This window comes from Trichosurus vulpecula, chromosome 3 (assembly GCF_011100635.1).
Source record: "Trichosurus vulpecula isolate mTriVul1 chromosome 3, mTriVul1.pri, whole genome shotgun sequence".
NCBI classification, from domain to species: domain Eukaryota; kingdom Metazoa; phylum Chordata; class Mammalia; order Diprotodontia; family Phalangeridae; genus Trichosurus; species Trichosurus vulpecula.
This window is the reverse complement of record NC_050575.1, coordinates 398,860,318-398,880,079: the sequence shown is the minus strand read 5'-3', so window position 1 is coordinate 398,880,079 and position 19,762 is coordinate 398,860,318. Positions and strand designations below refer to the sequence as shown.

Below are 19,762 nucleotides of genomic sequence, written 5' to 3'. Positions count from 1 at the left end.
GGTCCAAGTAGAACCCTTCTCAAACCCACAAGAACTGTGGCCAAGGAGTAGTAAGAGAGTTAGCCACGAGCAATCTGACCTATATTGAGAGGTACAGCAGCCAGGATAAGGAGGTGATAATGCCCCTCTGTACTCCACTCCAGCCAGACCACACCTGTAATATTGTTCTAGGGGTCACAACTTAAGAAGGACATTGAAAACTGAACTCACTCAGAGGAGGGGATGGTTGGTTGGTTGGTGTCCTTCATTTTCGAAGAGGACCAAAATGATATCACTATGTTAGAGTCAAATTACAGTGTGTCCAACTGTGGCTGATCAGAACAATACAAGCCTAGAATTCTCTACTGAAGGTTGGGGCACAAATAGGCCATGTGAACATTTGGGGTGGATTCTCTAAATTTGTACATCTCATGTTTCTTTTGAGCTACTTCAATTCTGCTTTGCTCATAGAGCACAGCACCTTCTTTGATGAGAGCATGCTATGCTGGGTGGTCCTGTGCCAATGTATCCCATGTCTCACAATTGATCCCAAAGTTCTTCAGAGAGATCTTGAGAGTGTCCTTGTATCACTTCTTCTGACCTCCATGTGAGTGCTTGCCCTGTGTGAGTTCTCCATAAAGTAGTCTTTTTGGCAAGTGTATGTTTGGCATTCAAACAGTGTGGCCAGCCTATCAGAGTTGTGCTCTTTGTAGTAGAGTTCAAATGCTTGACAGTTTAGTTCAAGAAAGAACCTCAGTGTCTGGTACTTTATCCTGCCTGGTGATCTTCAGAATCTTCCCAAGACAATTCAAATGGAAGCAATTCAGTTTTCTGACATGGTGCTGGTAGACTGTCCAGGTTTCATAGGCATACAACAAAGAGGTCAGCACCATGGCTCTTTAGATCTTCAGTTTTGTAGTCAATCTTCTCTTCTTACTTCTCTCTCACACTTTCCTTCGGAGCCTCCCAAACACTGAGCTAGCTCTGGCAATGCGTGTATCAACTGCATTATCAATGTGTATGTCCCTGGAAAGTATACTGCCAAGGTAAGTGAACTTATCCACAGTATTCAAAACTTCTCCATTTGTTGTAACTGAAGGTTATGGATGGTGTGGTGCTGGCTGGTGGAGCACCTGTGTTTTCTTGATATTAATTGTTAGGCCAAAATTAGCATAAGCAACAGAGAATCGATCCATACTTTGTTGCTTCTCAGCTTCAGATGCTGCACTGAGTGCACAATCTTGTTAAAGGATATTGAATTTATGACAGTTGAGGATCGGGTGAAAGAAGTAAGATATATAACTCAGAAAAGAGAAGACCGAAGGGAGACATGACACCCATGATAGACTCCAGCTAAGATAGTAGCTTGGTAGGTTACACAAGAACCCAACTCTCCAACTTGTACTCTAGCAATGATATAGAAAGAATAATTCTGTTAATTGAATAATGATCAACAAATCCAAAGAAAAGCATCAGTAGCCCCCTTTGTCCATTCCAGGACTACATAAAACCACAGCTAGAAATTGTGGGCACTGGAAGATGTGTCCTATTAGAGAGGCGGGCACAAACACCAATAGATAGACAACATGGCAAAGACCAACATAACAAACACAACCACCATGAATGGGGAAACTTGAAGCAGAGCCCTAACCCAAGAAGCCTCAGGAAATACAGAAACCACCCAGACCTTAATAAGGGAAACCACAGAAGGGACTACAAAAGGCAACACTCTAGTTCCCAATAGGGAACAAAAGACTAGCCATTACCCTGACTAAGGAAACTCCAGAGGGGACAGAAAAGACGCCACTCCAACCAAGGAAGAATGGACCACCACCTAGTATCTTAATTAAGGAAACACAAAGGAGGGACAGAAAACCATTCTGTTCAAATGAGTTTGAACAGAAATGTCCAAATGAGAGGCAAGTGATTGGGTTCTTTGTCCTCGGAGTTATCTAGAATTTAAAAGGAAGCCATCTTGGCATTTTTTCATCTTTTGCCAGTCTCTCCATCTTCATTCAGCACATGCTGCCTGTTAATTGCCTTTGGCGAATTGCTTATTCTATTTTGTTATCTCTCCAGTTGGTCTGCGGTTCAGACAGAAAGCTCAGGGGAAGTTAGATTTAAATAAAACTCTTCCTTTGTGGACCAAGGCTTCTTTAAATCTCCCCTGGTAGCAACCTGGAAGCTCTTCCTAGCTTTTAACACTGAACAGCAGCCTAGCATAGGGAGACAGCACTCAACTCAGACATAGAAGACCTGCTGAGTTAAAATTTCACCTCAGATATTTAACCTTACTTAAACCTCTCTGTGCCTCAGTTCTTCCTCTGTAAAACAAGAAGGTTGCACTCGGTCTAAAAGCTCTAAATTTATGATCCTATGATTATCTCCATTTTCTGACTCACTCAGTGGATTTGTCTTCTCAATGATACTGTTCTTAACATCATCACCATCATCAAAATCATCAACCAAGCTCTTGTGAGCTGAACATGAATGAATGAAAAGGTATTTTAAGTACCTACTATGTGCAAAGCACTATGCTAGATGCTGGAGGCACAAAAAGAAAAGCCAGATGGCCCCTTCTCTCAAGGAGTTCACATTTCTAATGGGGAGATGACGCATAGAAGAGGTTTCAGTCAACAGACATAAGAGATTTGACTTGTAAGGCTGATGAGAAAGACCAATGCTCCTTAGGTGACAGTGGCCGATCAGATGGTTTTATACCTTCTTTAGTGGTATTTCCATCCATAAAACATATCTATTTTTGACATTACCATTTGACAGTGCCAAGGAGTTTGGTGGCAGGAGCTTTATTTTCTGGGTTTTTAGCAGCTATGGCAGCTGAATAATCTGTAATGGCTGTTGTCAGGCTCCCCTCGAAGATGGCACAGGGGTTTGGTAGCAAGGCCAATAGAAGTCTGAGAAGTTCCACAGTTCCCAGGGATTTAGAGCTAACCTGTCCACTGGGGCAGTTGGTCTGGCCATTTGGTCTTTTCTTGGTCATGGTGGGTTGGTGTTCACCTCATTGGGTGCTGGGCCTACTGGGCCAGAAGCAGTGTTAGAGCTCTGAGGGGGGCACTGCTGTCCCCTATAGTTCTTTGCCTATAGGACCTTATAGGTGAAGGTAGATAAGCCAACACATTAGATGAGTTCTCTACATTTTGTGAAAGTAAAAAGAGAAGGGATATTTAGTGACGCCAATAAGTGAAGGAGGAATTGTAGAAGTCAGTTACTAGCTCTTTGGTGGCAAACAAATCACCTTACCATTTTGGGCCCCATTTGCCCTATTTAGCAAATGAAAAAAGGAGACTAGATGTTCTCTAAGATTCCTTCCAGCTTTGACATTCTGCTGTATTTGTTGTAAGTTAACATTACATTGTAATGTAATGGCCATGCTTTTCCAGTGACTGAATCTTATTTCTGCTCTGGCAAAACTAGTAATGCAGCCATTATTTGAGTATATATGATATGATGAAAGGCAGTAGTAAGCTGCTGCGTATGAGCCTTTTGATTTCAGAGGCAGGATAATATCAGAAATGGCATAATAAACCATCAAAACCATTGCTGAATGGATGCTGGCTTTGAGAGCCCAATTCACATAGATCTTTTCTCATCACCATCCAATTCTTAGTTATTCTCCTTGCTACCAGAATACAAAAAAGGTAAGGAAGAACAAATGGGGATATGGGGACTCAGAAAAAAACTAAAGATTTAGAAAAAAACAGAGACAGATAACTGCTGAAATGGAAAGTAATCATAAAAGAGAAAGAAATTGAGATTGTTCAAATCCCTTCAGAAGTGTCCTCAACCTTACTTGTCTGAAACCTTGATAAGACTGATCAGGCTTCCTTGGTTTAGGCTCTGTCTGCTCTGGTATATCCCAGATCTTCAGTAGAGCCCTTCTTCCAGTTCCTAATTCCCAACTTAATGTTCAGAGTAGTTCTTGTAGTGACTCAGTTTAGAGAAGAGAGACATGTGGATAGAGGCACGACCACTTAGATAAAATGGGATGGAGGAGGGGAGGAGGCAGGTGATAGGGAGCTGAGCACAGAGACCACACTGATTCTATTTTCTGTTACTTATTCTGGTTGATTGAGGAATTTTGCTATCTACTGGAATAGTAGGAAAGAGAAAAGAGACCATTTCTGACTCTGAAGTTTGCTTTCTCATTGTTTACTCTCATTTCTCTGAAGAAAACTTTTCATGAATTTCAATTGGAAGATGAATTGTTTTCATATACAATATAATTTTTTATCTTTTTTGGGCTTCACAATCATTAACACACACAATAGCAAATCTGTCACCCTATTCATACTCTATGCTATTGTGTTTGTGTTTTTAAAATGCGCAAACAATAGCATGTGTCCCTGAATCCTAAATAAGTATTCAAAATAATCCAGTGAGAAAACTTGTAATAACATTGTCAGTTTCATCTTGGGAATGGTGAGTTTCAGTTTGGGAAGTGTGGTGATGTGTGGTGGTCCTTTCTACTTTCACACTGAGGAGCCAGTCAGCAATTTTTACTGAGTCACTATCCTGTACAAAGTACTGGAATAATTAATGCCTGTCGTTTATCATGGGGGTGAGGGAAAGAAGATGTTGCCGTGTGGTCCCCATGAGAAATCTCGCTCCATGGGAATGTTGTCCTTGGTACTGGAGGTTATATAGGTACAGTAGATAGAGTACTGTTCTTAGAGTCAGGATGACCTGTTTCAGACACTTACTAGCTTTGTGACACTGGAAAAATTACTTAGCCACTGGCCCAGTTTTATCTGGAGATAATACCTCTCAGGGTTGTTGTGAAGATTAAACGAGATAACATTTGTAAAAGCACTTTGCAAATCTGAAAGCATTATATATATTATTTTTATTATTTGTATCCCCAGCACCTAGCAAAGTGTTTGGCACTTAATAAATACTTGCTGACTGATTGGTTATTGATGGGTCTAGATCTAAAACAAGGACTTTGCTAAAAAGAAGCCAATGGATAAGAGTAGGGACAGAGCTATTCTGATAAATGTTTAACAAGTGGTTTTTAAATTTCACCTGCAGCACTAGCATTTTCTTCATCACTTTAGGTCTAGAAATCAGCAAAACAAAAAATCAAGCCCTGATTTTTAGTATTTGATGCTTTCTGAGATAAAAAGGCTCTTTCTCGTCTATAGGCGCTGACTCCAAGTACAGCATAGGGTGAGGGAATGTGGAGCCGACTGGTAATCTTCAGGGACCAGTAACCTGGAAATCAGCAAGGCAGCAAGAAGAAGAAGAGATGAGTTTTGAGGGGAGTTTTTGGCTTCCACTAACTCAGTGTTCTTAACTTAATGCTCCTTCCTAAAAGAGTAAAAAAGGACTTTCTACCTGGAAAAATATATAGTATATAAAGTAGAAGAAAGAAGAAAAAAGAATGTAGACAAAATCCTATCCTAGCTCTACATCACCTGAAAGGAGAGGGGTCAACAAGATCTATCTGCAGAGTCACTGGGCTGGGGAGTTTGAGTTTGGCAGGAGGATCCTCCTGTTATAGCCTGCAGGATTCTGTCTGATACTGCTCTGCCGTGTTGCATGCTGTGCTGGGCTCTGCTACTTGACTTCTTGCCAAGCACTGACTAATAAACTTCGTCAGATGAAAGACTTGCCAATTCACCTCCAGAGAACAGCTATCATGTCTCCGTTCCAGACCAACATCCTGTGACAGGGTGAATCAGAAAAGAAATGGTATATGTCAATCTCAAACTAATATTCACTGACTAGAAATGGAATACACTCCAGTGACAGTCCCTGGGTTGTTACAATTCAGTGGATTGACATGAACTATTGGCCAGAGATGGAAAATAAGTTCATTTGTTTTGTTTTGTTTTTTTGGGGGGGGGGTGGTGCTGACAGAACAGAATCTCCACATTTCCGGTGGCTTTGTCTGGATGGAACTTTTTTTAAAAAAAGAGGCAAATATGACATTTTAAAAGAAAGCAGTTAATAAAACTTCTCTGAGATACCAAGTAGAGTGGTCCTAGGCCAAAATTTGGGTGGTCATAGATGAGAACTAGCTGCCTCTCCTTTCCATTTTGGCTTCTTAGTGATTGGAAAAGAACCTAGAGCTGCTGGTCTCCATATAACCCTATTCCCAAGCCAGACTCCTCCTTCTGCCTTGCACTAGAGATTACTTAGCACTAAAATCCAAGTTCAATGGGAGGAAATTAGATATGTCCATCAGTAGACTAAAAAACTCTTTTATCCTAGGATCTAAGATTTGGAGGTAATAAAATTAAGTACAGACTGTAAGAGGAAAGAAACATGGTTCATTCAGGTTGGCTGCATCTGTTTTCATACTTTTTTTGAATGAGGGCATTATTCAGGTCAGACTGTAGATTCAATATTTAGATATAAATACATAGGTATTCAAACCCATATATTGAAAGGATGACTAAAGCCAGTCCTCTTAAGGTGTGCTCTGTATAAGGTTCTATCAAGCTACAGAAGAAACAGAGCTAAATGTATTAATTTTCAAATATATGACGTAAATTATGACAATTTTCATCATGATATGAAAGTACTGCAAGTTTTCGCTTTGGAAATAGAAGTGTTGCAGATAAATTAAGAAGCTGAATTAGGAAGGATCATTTTGAAGTTAATGCTTGTCAGCTTTCTACCTTGCACTCAATAGCAGATCATGGAATCCTGCTCTCCTCTTAAAGGCAATAAGGCAACCATTAGTGTTACTAATATCTACGAATCATATTTTCTACAAATGCAGATTGGTGATGTCAAAAACCAGCAATTTTCTCTCATTGCTTTCTTAACATTTGAATGTTTTAGTACATGATCAATTGGGGTTAAAAAACTGAAGAAAATTTTGGGAAAAAACACTTGATTCTTACAATCACCACATGGTATAGTAAGAAGATTCAGAGGTTCTAAGTTCAAAGACCAATTTTGCCAATTCATGTTGTATGACCTTGAGCAGGTCACTTAATCTCACTGAGTTTCACTTTCATTCTCTGTAACATGGGATGGCGTGAGGCAAGTTCCAGGATCCCTTCCAGCTCCAACACTATGAACACTAAGGTTCAGAATGTTTCCATTCCTGTAATTTATGAATCTATAGTATAATATATACATGCACACATACATATTCTTTTTGGATCAAGTCTACGTAGCATAATATTCAATATTTTTGTTGGGCTCATTCCATCCCTATCTATAAGTCATTTTTATAACTCCATTATTTAAACACATGGTTGATTAATCTACAATTTCTATTAAGTGCATGACTCATTTTGGCAAGATGTATTGTAAGATTTCCCATATCATGCCTCCACGTTAACATATAATTCAAGTCAGCAAACATTTATCAACCACCTCCTGTGTTCAACAGGTCATTCAAGGCACTGGAGAAACACAAATGCAAAGTAACACCATCCCTGCCCTTAATGGGCTTATAGTTTAATGGAACAGTATAAATAGCTATGATGCAGGTAAAATACAGAAATGACAGAGAAGTCCAGACCAGTTGTTCTGAGAAGAACTGAGGAAAGAGTGATCATTTTACTTGGAGGGATCAGAAAAGCTTCATGAAAGAAACAGCCCCAGAACTGGACCTGGAAGGAAGAAACATTTTAACAGGTTGAATGTATAGAAGCAGGTGAGTGAGGGTTGGCCAGAATAGAGATCCTGTAAAAATATGAAGTAAGATTGGTAAGACAGATTGGAAGCAGTTGAAAGGGATCAAACCCTTTATATTCTGCCACATAGGAAGCCACTACAACTTTTTAAAAAAGGAATGACCTGCTCAGACCCATGCATTAAGAAGATTACACAAAGGAAATGTTTGAGAAGGAAGAGGTGGGAAGCAAGGAGCCCAGTTAGGAAGCTGCTACAGTAGTCCCCACTGAAAACTGGTGAAGGTCTGAACAAGGGCTATGGTAGCTTAAATAGGGAGGGGGAAAGTGATACAAGAGATACTTATGGAGGAAAAACAGACAGACCTTGGGAACTGATCAGATATACATCATGAGGGAGAGAGAAGATAAAAGGTGAAGCCAAACTTTCAAACCCAGGTGCCTGGGAAGCTGGTGGAGCCATGAACGGAGATACAATTTCAGAAGAGGAGCGAATGTATGGAAGTAGACAAGTTCAACTTTGGATTTGTTAAATTTGTCGTGCTGGTGAGGCATCATTTTGGAGATTGACAATAATAGTAATTATGAGCTATGCCATAGAGGAAGCAGCTGGAAATGCAGAATTGCCAGAATCTTATTCATCTGTAAAATTGAGGACTTGGACAAGATGGCTTCCAAGGTCCCTTCCAGCTCTAAATCTGTGCTCATGAGTCTACCTCCATAACATCTCTTGAATTCTTCCCCTTCTTTCCAATCCCATGGCCACCAACCTACCTTAGTCATCTGCATCATTGTAATCGCCTCCCAATTTGTCTCCTGCTTCCATTTTCTTACCTTTTCTAATCCAACCTCCACATAGCTCCCACAATAATTTTCCTAAAGCACAAGTATGATCATGTTACTCCCATGCTCAAGCATCTTCAATAGCTCCTTATGCTCTATGACAAAATACAAATTCCTCCCCTTTGTGTCCAAAGTCCTTCACACTCTTGACTCTAGGTGACCTGTCTAGACTTATTTCACATAATTTCTATTTATGTACTCTGTATTCCAGTTCAACTGGCTCACTTGCTATTCCTTGAATTTAGCATTCTATTGCTCATTCCATACCTTTTCTCAGGCTGTGTCCATGTCTAGAATGCCATCCCTTCTCATGTCATCCAGTTCTTAGCTTCCTTTAAAGCTCAGCTTAAGTCCCACCTCCTGTGAAAATCCTAACCTGATTCCCCTACTCATAAGTGTTCCTTCCTTCAGAAATGATCTTCTGCTTATTGGTCTGTGTATACACTGTACTCCTTAGTACAATGTAAGCTCTTTGATGAGGATTAATATTCCTTTTGTCTTTAAATTCATATTATTGAACAAAATCCCTTGCACATAGTGGGGATTTAACAAATGTGTTATTGAATAGAGTCTCTGCTCTGAATCTCAGGGTGAAGATCACATCTAGATGTTTAGATTTAGGGACAAATTGGGACTATTTAATGGAGCCGAGTACTCTCTGTTGGATTCCTACATTTGGCAGCAAAAACCTCTCCAAGTGAATCATTATGTGGTAACTCAGTATTACATATGCTAGGAAAGGGAAAAAAGGAGGAAGCCTATGTCCAAAAGAGATTTATTAAAGAATATTTCTTTATGGCCAGTTGAAGACAGAAGTAGGGTGTTATGTCTTCCAAATCTTCACAGAGATAGTGTAGCCAATATGGTAGCTTCCTCAGAGATGACATGCCCACTTTCCCTTTTTCCATAGGAATAGTTCCTTCTCTGACATGTGCTAGAGATGCCCCCTCCCTTAAGGAGATTCTAGGATTGGCCATTGGCAGGGTGGAGGTATTAACTATTGCCTCTACTTCCAGATCTACTTTTTGGAATTTTCAAGTGCAGAATTTCATTGAGAGGAATTTTGTTCAGTTTATTCAAGCTTAGCTAACAAAGAAAATGTGGGAGGCTTCATCTGTGATTCCAGGTGATAATGCTCTTTGGGCCCTATTATTTGAGCACCAGCATGTGAAATTATAATGAAGGAAACAGAGACCTCCCTCAGGCTGTGGGTGACAGCCAGAGAAAGCAAGAAGCAATTCAAGCTCTACAGGTGGCACCTTCCTCAAGATAATCAAGTTATCTTGTGATACCAAGTGAAAACAGAACTTCTCAGCTCAAAAAACCCTCCAAACAGATCTAGGACATCTATCAAGCCAAAATCTAATGGGGAAATCCAAGAAAAAAATCACAGTGACTTATTTTCCCAGCTCAGATTGGCATAGACAGACACAGAAGTCTGTGCATGCCAGGAATGAGATCTGGCCAGGAGGTAGTCACAAAGAACATTCCACTGCAGGGAGAATCTATGTACCCATGCAAGAAGGGGTAAACCTGTGTAAGGTGTAGGAACAGTTACGTCATTTACCACCAAGTTCCAGGTTACAAATCCAAGAAGAAGTGAAGAGGGACTTGTACCTAGAAGTGATAAAGAGTGGTTAAGGCTTTAGGCTATGGACAGAGAGGAACAAGTCCAGGAGCAAGCAGCAGGAACAGAGAGGAGTCTCAGTTTCAACTTCTAGCTCAGTCCAAAGTCCACAGAGGAATAACCAGGAAGGGAATCCCAGACAGAAGGATTTCTATGGGGCAGCTTACTACAATTCCTTCACTGAAATAGCAGAGATGACCAGCTGAGTAGGAGTGGCTGAACCTGGCTTCAATCTGACATTCCTCAGTCCTAAATCTAGGTGAGCAACTTGAAGAGCTCAGACCAGGATGGGACAGAAATCAGACCCCTTTGGGAGCACTGAAAACGTGTAGGTCCCCAGCCTGAGCCATCGTCATGGTCTGGGAATAATGCAACACTCAATAAGAAAGCAACCACAAGACCATCATTGACCTTTTCTCTAGACATGCATGAAATCCAGCCAAACATCAGGTCCAAAGTCAGGAAGCAGACTGGAAGAATGAGCAAACAAAAGAATCCCACTATCAAAAGCTATTGTGGTAAAAAAAAAGATATTTCAGTCACAAAACCAAAAGAAGAGAATCATTCTAAAACAGATATAAGCAAAACACAGCTTGGAAACAAATTCAACTAGGATTCCTGCAGAGATGATGCAAGAGTTTTATTTTTTTAAGCTTTTAAAAATATTTTCATAAATGAAATGAAACTATTTCTATTTCAAGAAATCTTAAAAGCAAATTATACAGATCTCTTGGAACCAAGAGGGCAAAATGGAAATTGAAAGTATCCACTAGTCACTTACTGAAAGAAACGCCAACATGAAAACTACAAAGAAGGTCATAGCCAAAACCCAGAGCTTCCAGGTCAAAGAAAAAAATACTGCAGGCAGCCAGAAAAAAAGAATTCAAGTACTGAGGAACCACAGTGAGGATCATACACAACTTAGCAGCTACCATTCTAAAAGAATAAAGAATTTGGAATCCAATATTCCAGAAGGCAAAAGACATAGGTATATAGTCAAGAACAGCTTACTCCGCAAAACTTAGTATAATCATATAGGAGAAAAATGGACCTTTATTTAAATAGATGATTTCCAAGTATTCCTGAAGAAAAGACCAGAGTTAGGTAGAACTCTTGAAGCACAAAGACTGGAGTCAAGAGAAACACAAAAAGATAAACATGAATGAATAATCATAAGATATTAAACCAAGGCAAACAGCTTATGCTCTAATATAGGAACATAATATGTCCTCTTTATACACACTCACCTACATACATATATATATATATGTGTGTGTGTATATACATATAGGCACAGATATATGTATACATATATCTGTGCATATGTATATGTAGAGAGAAATAGGTGTGCTTATATATGCGCACATATGTGTGCATTGTGTGTGTGTGTGTGTGTGTGTGTGTATGTGTGAGTATGTGTGTATTTTCGACATGGCCAATGTGGTAATTTGTTTTGTTTGACTATATCTGTTTGTACCAAGATTTCTATCTATTCACTCTCAACTGAGGCAGAGTGCGGTGGGAGGGAGAGAAGCTAGATTTACGCTGATTTTTAAAAATAATAAAATTTAATTAAAAAAAACCAAAGAATATAAATGAGGAGATTAGTAGTATGTCCCTTTAAGAAAGATTGGTTGCATCTTGGTGTGATGCTACATGCCTCATTATTGTTTGTGACATTTTCTATATTTAAATTCTAGTAAATATTTATTGTAATGTTCCATTTATGTCAGTGCTGATGGAATGAAGAGCATGAATAAGCAAACACATTCTCATTTAGAAAAAAAATGACAACTTAGCTGTATTTCAAATCAACCTTTAGATCTTCCAAAAATTGTTTTTTGTTGTTTTAAGGTAGTTTTCTAACTGACTCTTTCTAGGGCTACAGGGTATTTTGGGATCTTGACTTTTCATTTTGCTCATAGGAGCACACTCATCTCTATTTCCCTGCTTCCTTTAAAGTTCTAGCTAAAATTCTACCTTCCACAAGAAGCTCTTTCTGATTCCCGTGCATACTAGTGCCTTCTATCTATTGACTGTCTCCAATTTATCCTGTATATATCTTGTTTGTAAATAGCTGTTTGCTTGTTGTATTCCCTAGTGAGAGCAGGGAATATTCTTTTTTGCCTTTCTTTGTATCCCCAGTGCTTAGCACAACGCCCGGCACATAGTGAGTGCCTACTAAATGCTTGTTGGCTGGCTGATTTGACAGCCTATCTAATTATTCTCTTAAATTAATATTTATTTTTAAAAATTCTTTTCTTTTTAAATTTTGAGTTCCAAATTATCTTCCTTCCTCCTACCCCTTCCTCCACCCATCAACAAGGCAAGCAGTATGGTATCAATTATATATGTGAAATCTTGCAAAATATATTCCATATTAGCCATATTTCCAAAAAAAGCAAAACTTATACTCCAATTTGCACTCAGAGTTCATCAGTTCTCTTTCTGGAGGTGGACAGAAATTTTTCATCATGAATCCTTTGGAATTGTCTTGGATCATCGTATTGATCAGAGTAGCCAAGTCTTTCACAGTTGATCATCATTACAACATTGCTGTTACTGTGCACAATGATCTCCCAGTTCTTTACATTTCATTTTGCATCAGTTCATATAGGTCTTGCCATGTTTATCTGAAACAACCCCTTGTAATTTCTTATAGCACAGTACTACTCCATCACAATCATATGTTACGACTTGTTCAGCCATTCCCTAATTGATGGGCATCCCATCAATTTCCCATTCTTTGCCACTACAAAGAGTTGCTTATAAGTGTTTTTATGCGTACAGATCCTTTTTCTTTGATTTATTTGGGATACACACCTAGCAGTAGTATTGCTGGGTAATAAGTAAGCACAATTTTATGGCCCTTTGGGTATAGTTTCTAATTGTTTTCCAGAATGGTTAGACCAATTCAGGACTCCCCCAATAAGCAGTTTATTAGTGTACCTATTTTTCTCTCATGCCCTCCAGCATTTGTCATTTCTGCTGTGGGTAGGGTGGTACCTCACAGTTGTGTTAATTTGCATTTCTCTAATCAGTAGTGATTTAGAGCATTTTTTGTTATGTCTACAGGTAGGTTCTTTTTCTTCTTCTGAAAAATACCTGTTCATATCCTTTGACCATTTATCAACTGGGGAGTGGCTCTTATTTTTATAAATTTGATTCCATTCTATGTTCAGTATGCATCTTCATCAGAGAAACTTGCTGTAAATTTTTTATAATACTTCATTGTCAATGGTATCTTTTAGCAAAATGAAGTTTCTCTGATTATCTCTTTTAATTATGTCTATTTTTGCTTTTACTTTGTCTGAGATCATGATTGCTATCCCTGCCTTTTTTTTTACCTCAGCTGAAGTATGTTATATTCTGATTCAGCCCTTTATTTTAATGCTGTTTGTGTCTTTCTGTTTCAAGTGTGTCTCTTGTAAACAACATACTGTTGGATCCTAGTTTCTAATCCATTCTGCTATCTGCTTCCATTTTATGGGTGAGCTCATTCCATTCACATTTACAGGTATTATTAATATGTATTTCCCACCATCCCATTATCTCATTTCTTCTTTTTTCTCTCTCTTTTTATTTTGTCCCTCCTCGAAAGTCTATTTTGCTTCCAACCACTGCCTCCCCTTTATCATCCCTTTCTGTTATCCCCTTCCCCTCTTATTTCCTTATTGAGTAAGTTACCTTTCTACACCCGACTGAGAGTCGCGCATGCCTGTGTGTGTACACACATACATACATAAGCCATGCACACACACATATGTTCATACATATACGTATATAGGAAGAACATATACATACATACATATGTGTGATATGTATGTATGTGTATATTCTTCCTTTTTTGAACCAATCTGATGAGAGTGAGGTTCAAGCACTGTCTGCCACCACCCCCCATTTTTCCCACCATTGTAAAAGCTCTTCCTTGTGTACCTCTTTTATGTGAGAAAATTTTCCTCTCCCTTCTCCCTTCTCCCTGCACATCCTTTTTTCTTCCCCCTTTCATTTTTTTTTTGGAGATTGTTTCAACATAATTAACTCATATGCATGCCTTCCGTCTATGTTAACTCCTTTTAGCTGTTCTAATAATAATAAAGTTCTTAGGAGTTACATCTGTTATCTTCCCATATAGGAATGTAAACAGTTTAATTTTATTATGTCCCTTATGATTACTCTTTCATTTTTACATTTTTATGCTTCTCTTGGGTCTTGGTGTTCTGTTTGAATGTCAAATTTTCTTTTCAGCTCTGGTCTTTTCATCAGGAATGCTTGAAAGTCTTCTATTTCATGAAATGTCCATTTTCTCCCTTAAGGATTATGCTCAGTTTTGCTGGGTAGGATATTCTTTATTGAAATCCTAGCTCTTTTGCCTTCCAGAATATCATATTTCAGACTATCTGCTCCTTTAATATGGAAGCCACTAAATCTTGTGTGATCCTGACTATGGCTCCACTGTATTGAATTGGTTTTTTTTCTGGCTGCTTGAAGTATTTTTTCTTTGACCTGGGAGCTTTGAAATTTGGTTATAATATTACTGGGAGTTTTCATTTTGGAATCTCTTTCAGTTGATCAGTGGATTCTTTCAATTTCTATTTTTCTCTCTGTATCTAAGATGTTAGGGCAGTTTTCCTTGATAATTTCTTGAAATATGTTATCTGCAGTCTTTCTTTGATTGTGACTTTCAGGTAGTCTGATAATTCTTAAATCATCTGTCTTCAATCTGTTTTCCCTGTCAATTGTTCTTCTGATGAGATATTTCACATTTTCTTATATTTTTTATTCCTTTGACTTTGTTTTATTGTTTCTTGATGTTTTATGGAGTTATTAGCTTCTACTTGCCCAATTCTAATTTTTAAGGAATTATTTTCCTCAGTACCTCTTTTTCTATTTCTGCTTCTTAAGGCTAATTCTGCTTTTTAAGGTGTTCTTTTCTTCTGTGAATTTATTTACCTCCTTTTCATTTGATCTATTCTGCTTTTTAAGGAATGCCGTTCTTCAATGAATTTGTGTGCCTCTTTTACCATTAGGTTAATTCTACTTTTTAAGCTGTTGTTTTCTTTGGTATTTTTGTGCCTTTTTTTTACCAAGCTATTAATTCTTTTCATAAATTTCTTGTATCACTCTCATTCTTTCTCCTAATTTTCCTTTACCACTCTTATCTCTTATTCTTCCAGAGATTCTTTTTGGGCTTGAGTCCAATTGGCATTTTTCTTTGAAGTATTTTTCCAAGCTGTTTTTACATTCTTTTCTTCTTCTGAGTTTATGTCTTGATCTTTCCTGCCACTATAGTACCTTTTCATGGTCAAATTCTTTCTGTTGTTTGCTCATTTCCCCAGCCTATTTCTTGACTTTATGTTAAAGTTGGACTTTGCTCACGTGGGGTTGAGGAGACACTGTCCCAAGCTTAAGGCTTTTTAATGCTGTTATCTTCAGAACTAGTTCTGGGAGTCTGCGAGTTTTTGGTGCTTTCAAGGTGGTAGGATCCTGGGAGAGGTACGGTCCCTGCTCTCCTGGTCTGTGCTGTGATCTTTCCAAGGAAAGGTCCCTATGCTTTGGTACTGTGACCAGGGCTCCTGCTCCCTTGTGACCAACCACCAACGTTCTTCTTTGCAACCCAGAACTACATATGGGCGATAGAGGTGCTAATCAATGCCAGCTATACCCAGTGCCAGCAAAAGATCCCCTTTAATCTCTTTCTGAGAAGTTGTCTGACTCCCTTACTATCTCTGGGCTGAGAGTTCCTGAAGCTGCTGCTTCTGTAGTGGTTGTTGCCACTGCCACCTGTGTGTACTTCAGACAGACCTCTACCCTGGTGTTACAGAATTCTCCTGCCTACGTTTCATTTTTCTTGGGCCAAGAAAATATCTTACCCCAACTTTTTATGGGCTCTGCCACACCAAAATTTGATTTGAGGTTTTATTAATGTTGTTTGGAGGCGAATGGTGGAAGAGTTTAGCTGAGTGGCTGCCCTTAATCTGCCATGTTGGCTCCAGCTTGTGTAATTCTTAACCGTATTCTCCCTTAAATATTCTAAAAAAGAGCTACGCCAAGGCTAGAGACTTTCCTCTGAATATTTTAACACTCTGTAGGTATCACCACAGTACTTAAACTGCCCATATGCTATCCTTTGCTTTCTCTAAATGACTGACCCTCTTCCCTATCCAGTCATTCATTTCCCAAATGATATTTCCTCTCCTACTTCTTGTGTATAGGTCATCATTGATAATAGGCTATAGCTTTCTTCTATCCATATATTTCTATGTTTCCCCTTGGTTTACCTGTGGTCTTAAATATTAGTGTAAAAAGATGAGTTTTGTGTCAGGAAGCAGCTTAGGAACAAAGAAAGTAGAGTGAAGTTGGCCAAATGCTATCAAGCTTACTCTTTTCTTTGTGTTTAGTTCTGGGCCCAGCTTCTCATTCATCTCCGGTGCCTACATGACACAGATGTCTAGATGGACTAACTCAATGGACTGCTAAGTATATGACATATCCTATGCAGTGTTCATGCTTCATCAATTTCGTTTTTGCCATATGGATTGTTAGGCCAATCTCTTTTAAGTGGTCCTCCACTTCAGTGAAGAGGTCCCCAACATAATCATCCAAACAGAAGCATCCAGAGGTCATCCACAGAGAAACTTCCATTTGGACTCTGCAGAGGACATGCTCCATGACAAAGCTTTGGCAATCTTACATGTCCCTGTTTTGTTTCTTACTCAATATTGATAGAATATTGCTGAACAAAGTCTCCAGGGTTCTACCCATCAAGACTTCTTGTAAGACCATATTGCAGGCATAGGTACCTTGTTGGAGGAGAGGTTGGAAGGCCATATTTTGTTCTACTGAGCCAAGTGCTTAAACTATAAACCAGGTAGAATCTTATATTCACCACATTGATTAATCAGTTATGTGTTGTGATGATGTGGTCTTTTGTAGGAAATAAGGTGCCAAAGTTAGCTGTTCCGTTCTCAGGTTTTCATCCAAGATGCCCTTGGTGCCTATCTAAGTCATTCTCATATGAAGATTTTATTGAGACCAAGTAGGAATGTTGTGTGGGAGTTATTGAGGTCTCCTTGATCACTTTTTTGGGTGCAAATGCCATCTATGATTTTTGCTCAGTCCCATCTTTTAGATATGTTGAAGGCTGATCCCTTAATGCTTTCAAAACTGTATCACCTTCAGCACAGATTTCTGCTATTCTTGGTCTGATCCAGTTGCTTTTCCTGATTCCATTTTAATATCTTTATATTATATATCAGAAACCAAGGTGAGACCAAATGTGGTAGTTTCATAGTCACAGATGAAGAAACTAGGCCCCCGTAGAATAAGAGGTCTTGGGGTCCATGGATTTATTTACAGACAGATTTCAGGGGTTTTATGAACTTGGATGGGGAAAAAATATCATGTATTTTTCCCCATTAACCTCTAATTGAAATTTGGCATTTTCTCCAGTTATTTGACAGCAATATTCAGCTAAGGGGTCCATAGGTTTCATCATATTGCCAAAGGAGTCTGGAACATACAAAAAGGCAAGAACTCTTCAGTCCATTATTTGTTTCTTCAGCCTTGTTTCAGCCCTAAGGTTCTTACAATAGCATGTTTTAAGTAAATTTCAAGCCAACGCTGTCTGCAGACTCCACTACACACTTCATTGTTTCATGTTATAATTCTCCTTATGATCTTCCACCAATGTCCTCTATAATGAGGATGATTCCAGATGAGTTTTGGTTCTAACATGATATTGTATTTGATTGTCATTTCTCTCCCCTTTGCTAGATGATTTTGGATTCTTTTGACCTCCTCATGTGGGAAACTGCTTTCAATTGTTTAAACTTCCATAGAAAATAGTGATAGTCTAAGCCAATGTTTTTACCTTCTGCTCTAGCTTTTTGATAGATTGACTGCACAAAGGTAGCTAATTCAGAAGTGACTCCCACATTGATAGACAATTATTTCCTGACTATTAAGCTATAGTCATTTTCATCTCTTTTGTAATGTTAAGTAATAAAATATAATTTTCACTCTTCATACTGTTCTTTGGTATGTCCCCATTTTCCTTTCTAAGGTGAACTTGGCAGCTAGGTTGTGCATTGGATAGAGCACTTGACCTAGTGTCAGGAAGACCTGAATTCAAATTCAGACTCAGATATTTACTAGTCGTGTGATCCTAGGCTAGAACTTACCCTGATTGCCTCAGTTTTCTCTTCTATAGAATGGGGAAAATAAAAGCACCTGCCTCCCAGGGTTGTTGTAAGGATTAAATAAGATCGTATTTGTAGAGAACTTTATAAAACTTAAAGCAGTCTATAAATGCTAATTAATAGTCACTATTTTCCTTCCATTTAGCTGCAACTTCCTTATGTCATCTGGTTCCATTTATCATGGGAATGTCAATGTTTATTTGGTTTGGTTCCTCCATAACAACTTATGATTATTGGCTGCAGATCTTCCATTTAGAGGACCAGGATTCAAATTAATATTTATAGAATGCCTAAAAATTATGACTATTCTTTGCTTCCAACATCACTGAAAAAGAGAGAGAGCATAAGACGAAGGGCCATAATGGGTTTTCATTTCCAAGGCTTGTCCTAATCACTTTTGCTGAAAAAATGGTTTCCCTCTGGGATCAAGCTTTGCTATTTCCTTTATTTGATGCCTCTAAGGTTTGACATGTGCCAAATGGAAGCATAAGAATCCTTTGACTGTGAACTTTTTGATCTTGTATTGTAGATTAACAAAAAGTCCCTGTGGAAGATTTCACCACAAGAAGGCATAGTTCCTCCAGAAAGTGAAGTTCTCCTTACGGTGACTGCCAACTTGGACGACATGCTGCCGTTCAAAGATGTGATCATTTTATCCATTCAGCATAGCAACAGCTACCAGATTCCTGTCGAAGCTGTGGGGAAGGGCACCACAATTGTTTCTGACAAGCCTTTTGCACCAGAACTCAACTTGGGGGCCCACTTCAGGTAGGAAACTTTTAGGGTTCAATCTTTGCAGCTCATTTTATATCATTTCTATGGATACCTTTTGTTTGTAAATCACCTAGATTTCCCTCCTTCCCCTCCCTCTCCCAGAGATCCATTCCTTATAACAAAAATCTTTTTAAAGAAAGAAAAAACAAAAGAAAAGAAAAATTCAAAACTGATCAACACATCCAAAAGTTTGACATTATATGGAATTAGCTCAAAAGCATTTGTTGAGGTGGCATCATAATAGTATTAGTAACAAAATATTCTGTTCATAACTTGGGGCACACTCTGCCATAATGACACACTGTCATGTGGGGGCATGCCACAGAGTATGCTAGCAAAGAGACAAATACTTAGGGAACCTATGTGGCCTAGGAGGCTCACCTCACTGATGGGCTATCCTCATGGAGGTCCCTCTAGGGACAGCTTATATGCCAGATACATTGCTTAGCTGGGTTCTTTGGGACTGTTCCTCTCTTTGGCTCAACTTTGAAGGCCTGGGCTGGCAGTTGGACTCAGGTTACATTCCTCAAAGGTGAGTCCCACTATGATGCTCTCTCTCTCTCTCTCTCTCTCTCTCTGTCTCTGTCTCTGTCTCTCTCTCTCTCTCTCTCTCTCTCTCTCTCTCTCTCTCTCTCCCTGTCTCTCTGTCTCTCTCTCTCTGTCTCTCTCTCTCTCTGTCTCTCTCCCCCCCCACCTATCTCTCTCTGTATCTTTTCCTATTTCTA

General features: G+C 38.9%; 1 protein-coding gene across 1 annotated transcript in view; it reads left to right on the top strand.

The window, feature by feature from the left end:
• The window catches only part of HYDIN (HYDIN axonemal central pair apparatus protein), a 455,510-nt gene that overhangs the window by 193,937 nt on the left and 241,811 nt on the right, over positions 1-19,762 (top strand). The window contains exon 18 of the mRNA XM_036750079.1: positions 18,793-19,031. Coding sequence (XP_036605974.1) covers positions 18,793-19,031 — 239 coding nt within the window. The remainder of the gene's footprint in view (positions 1-18,792; positions 19,032-19,762) is intronic.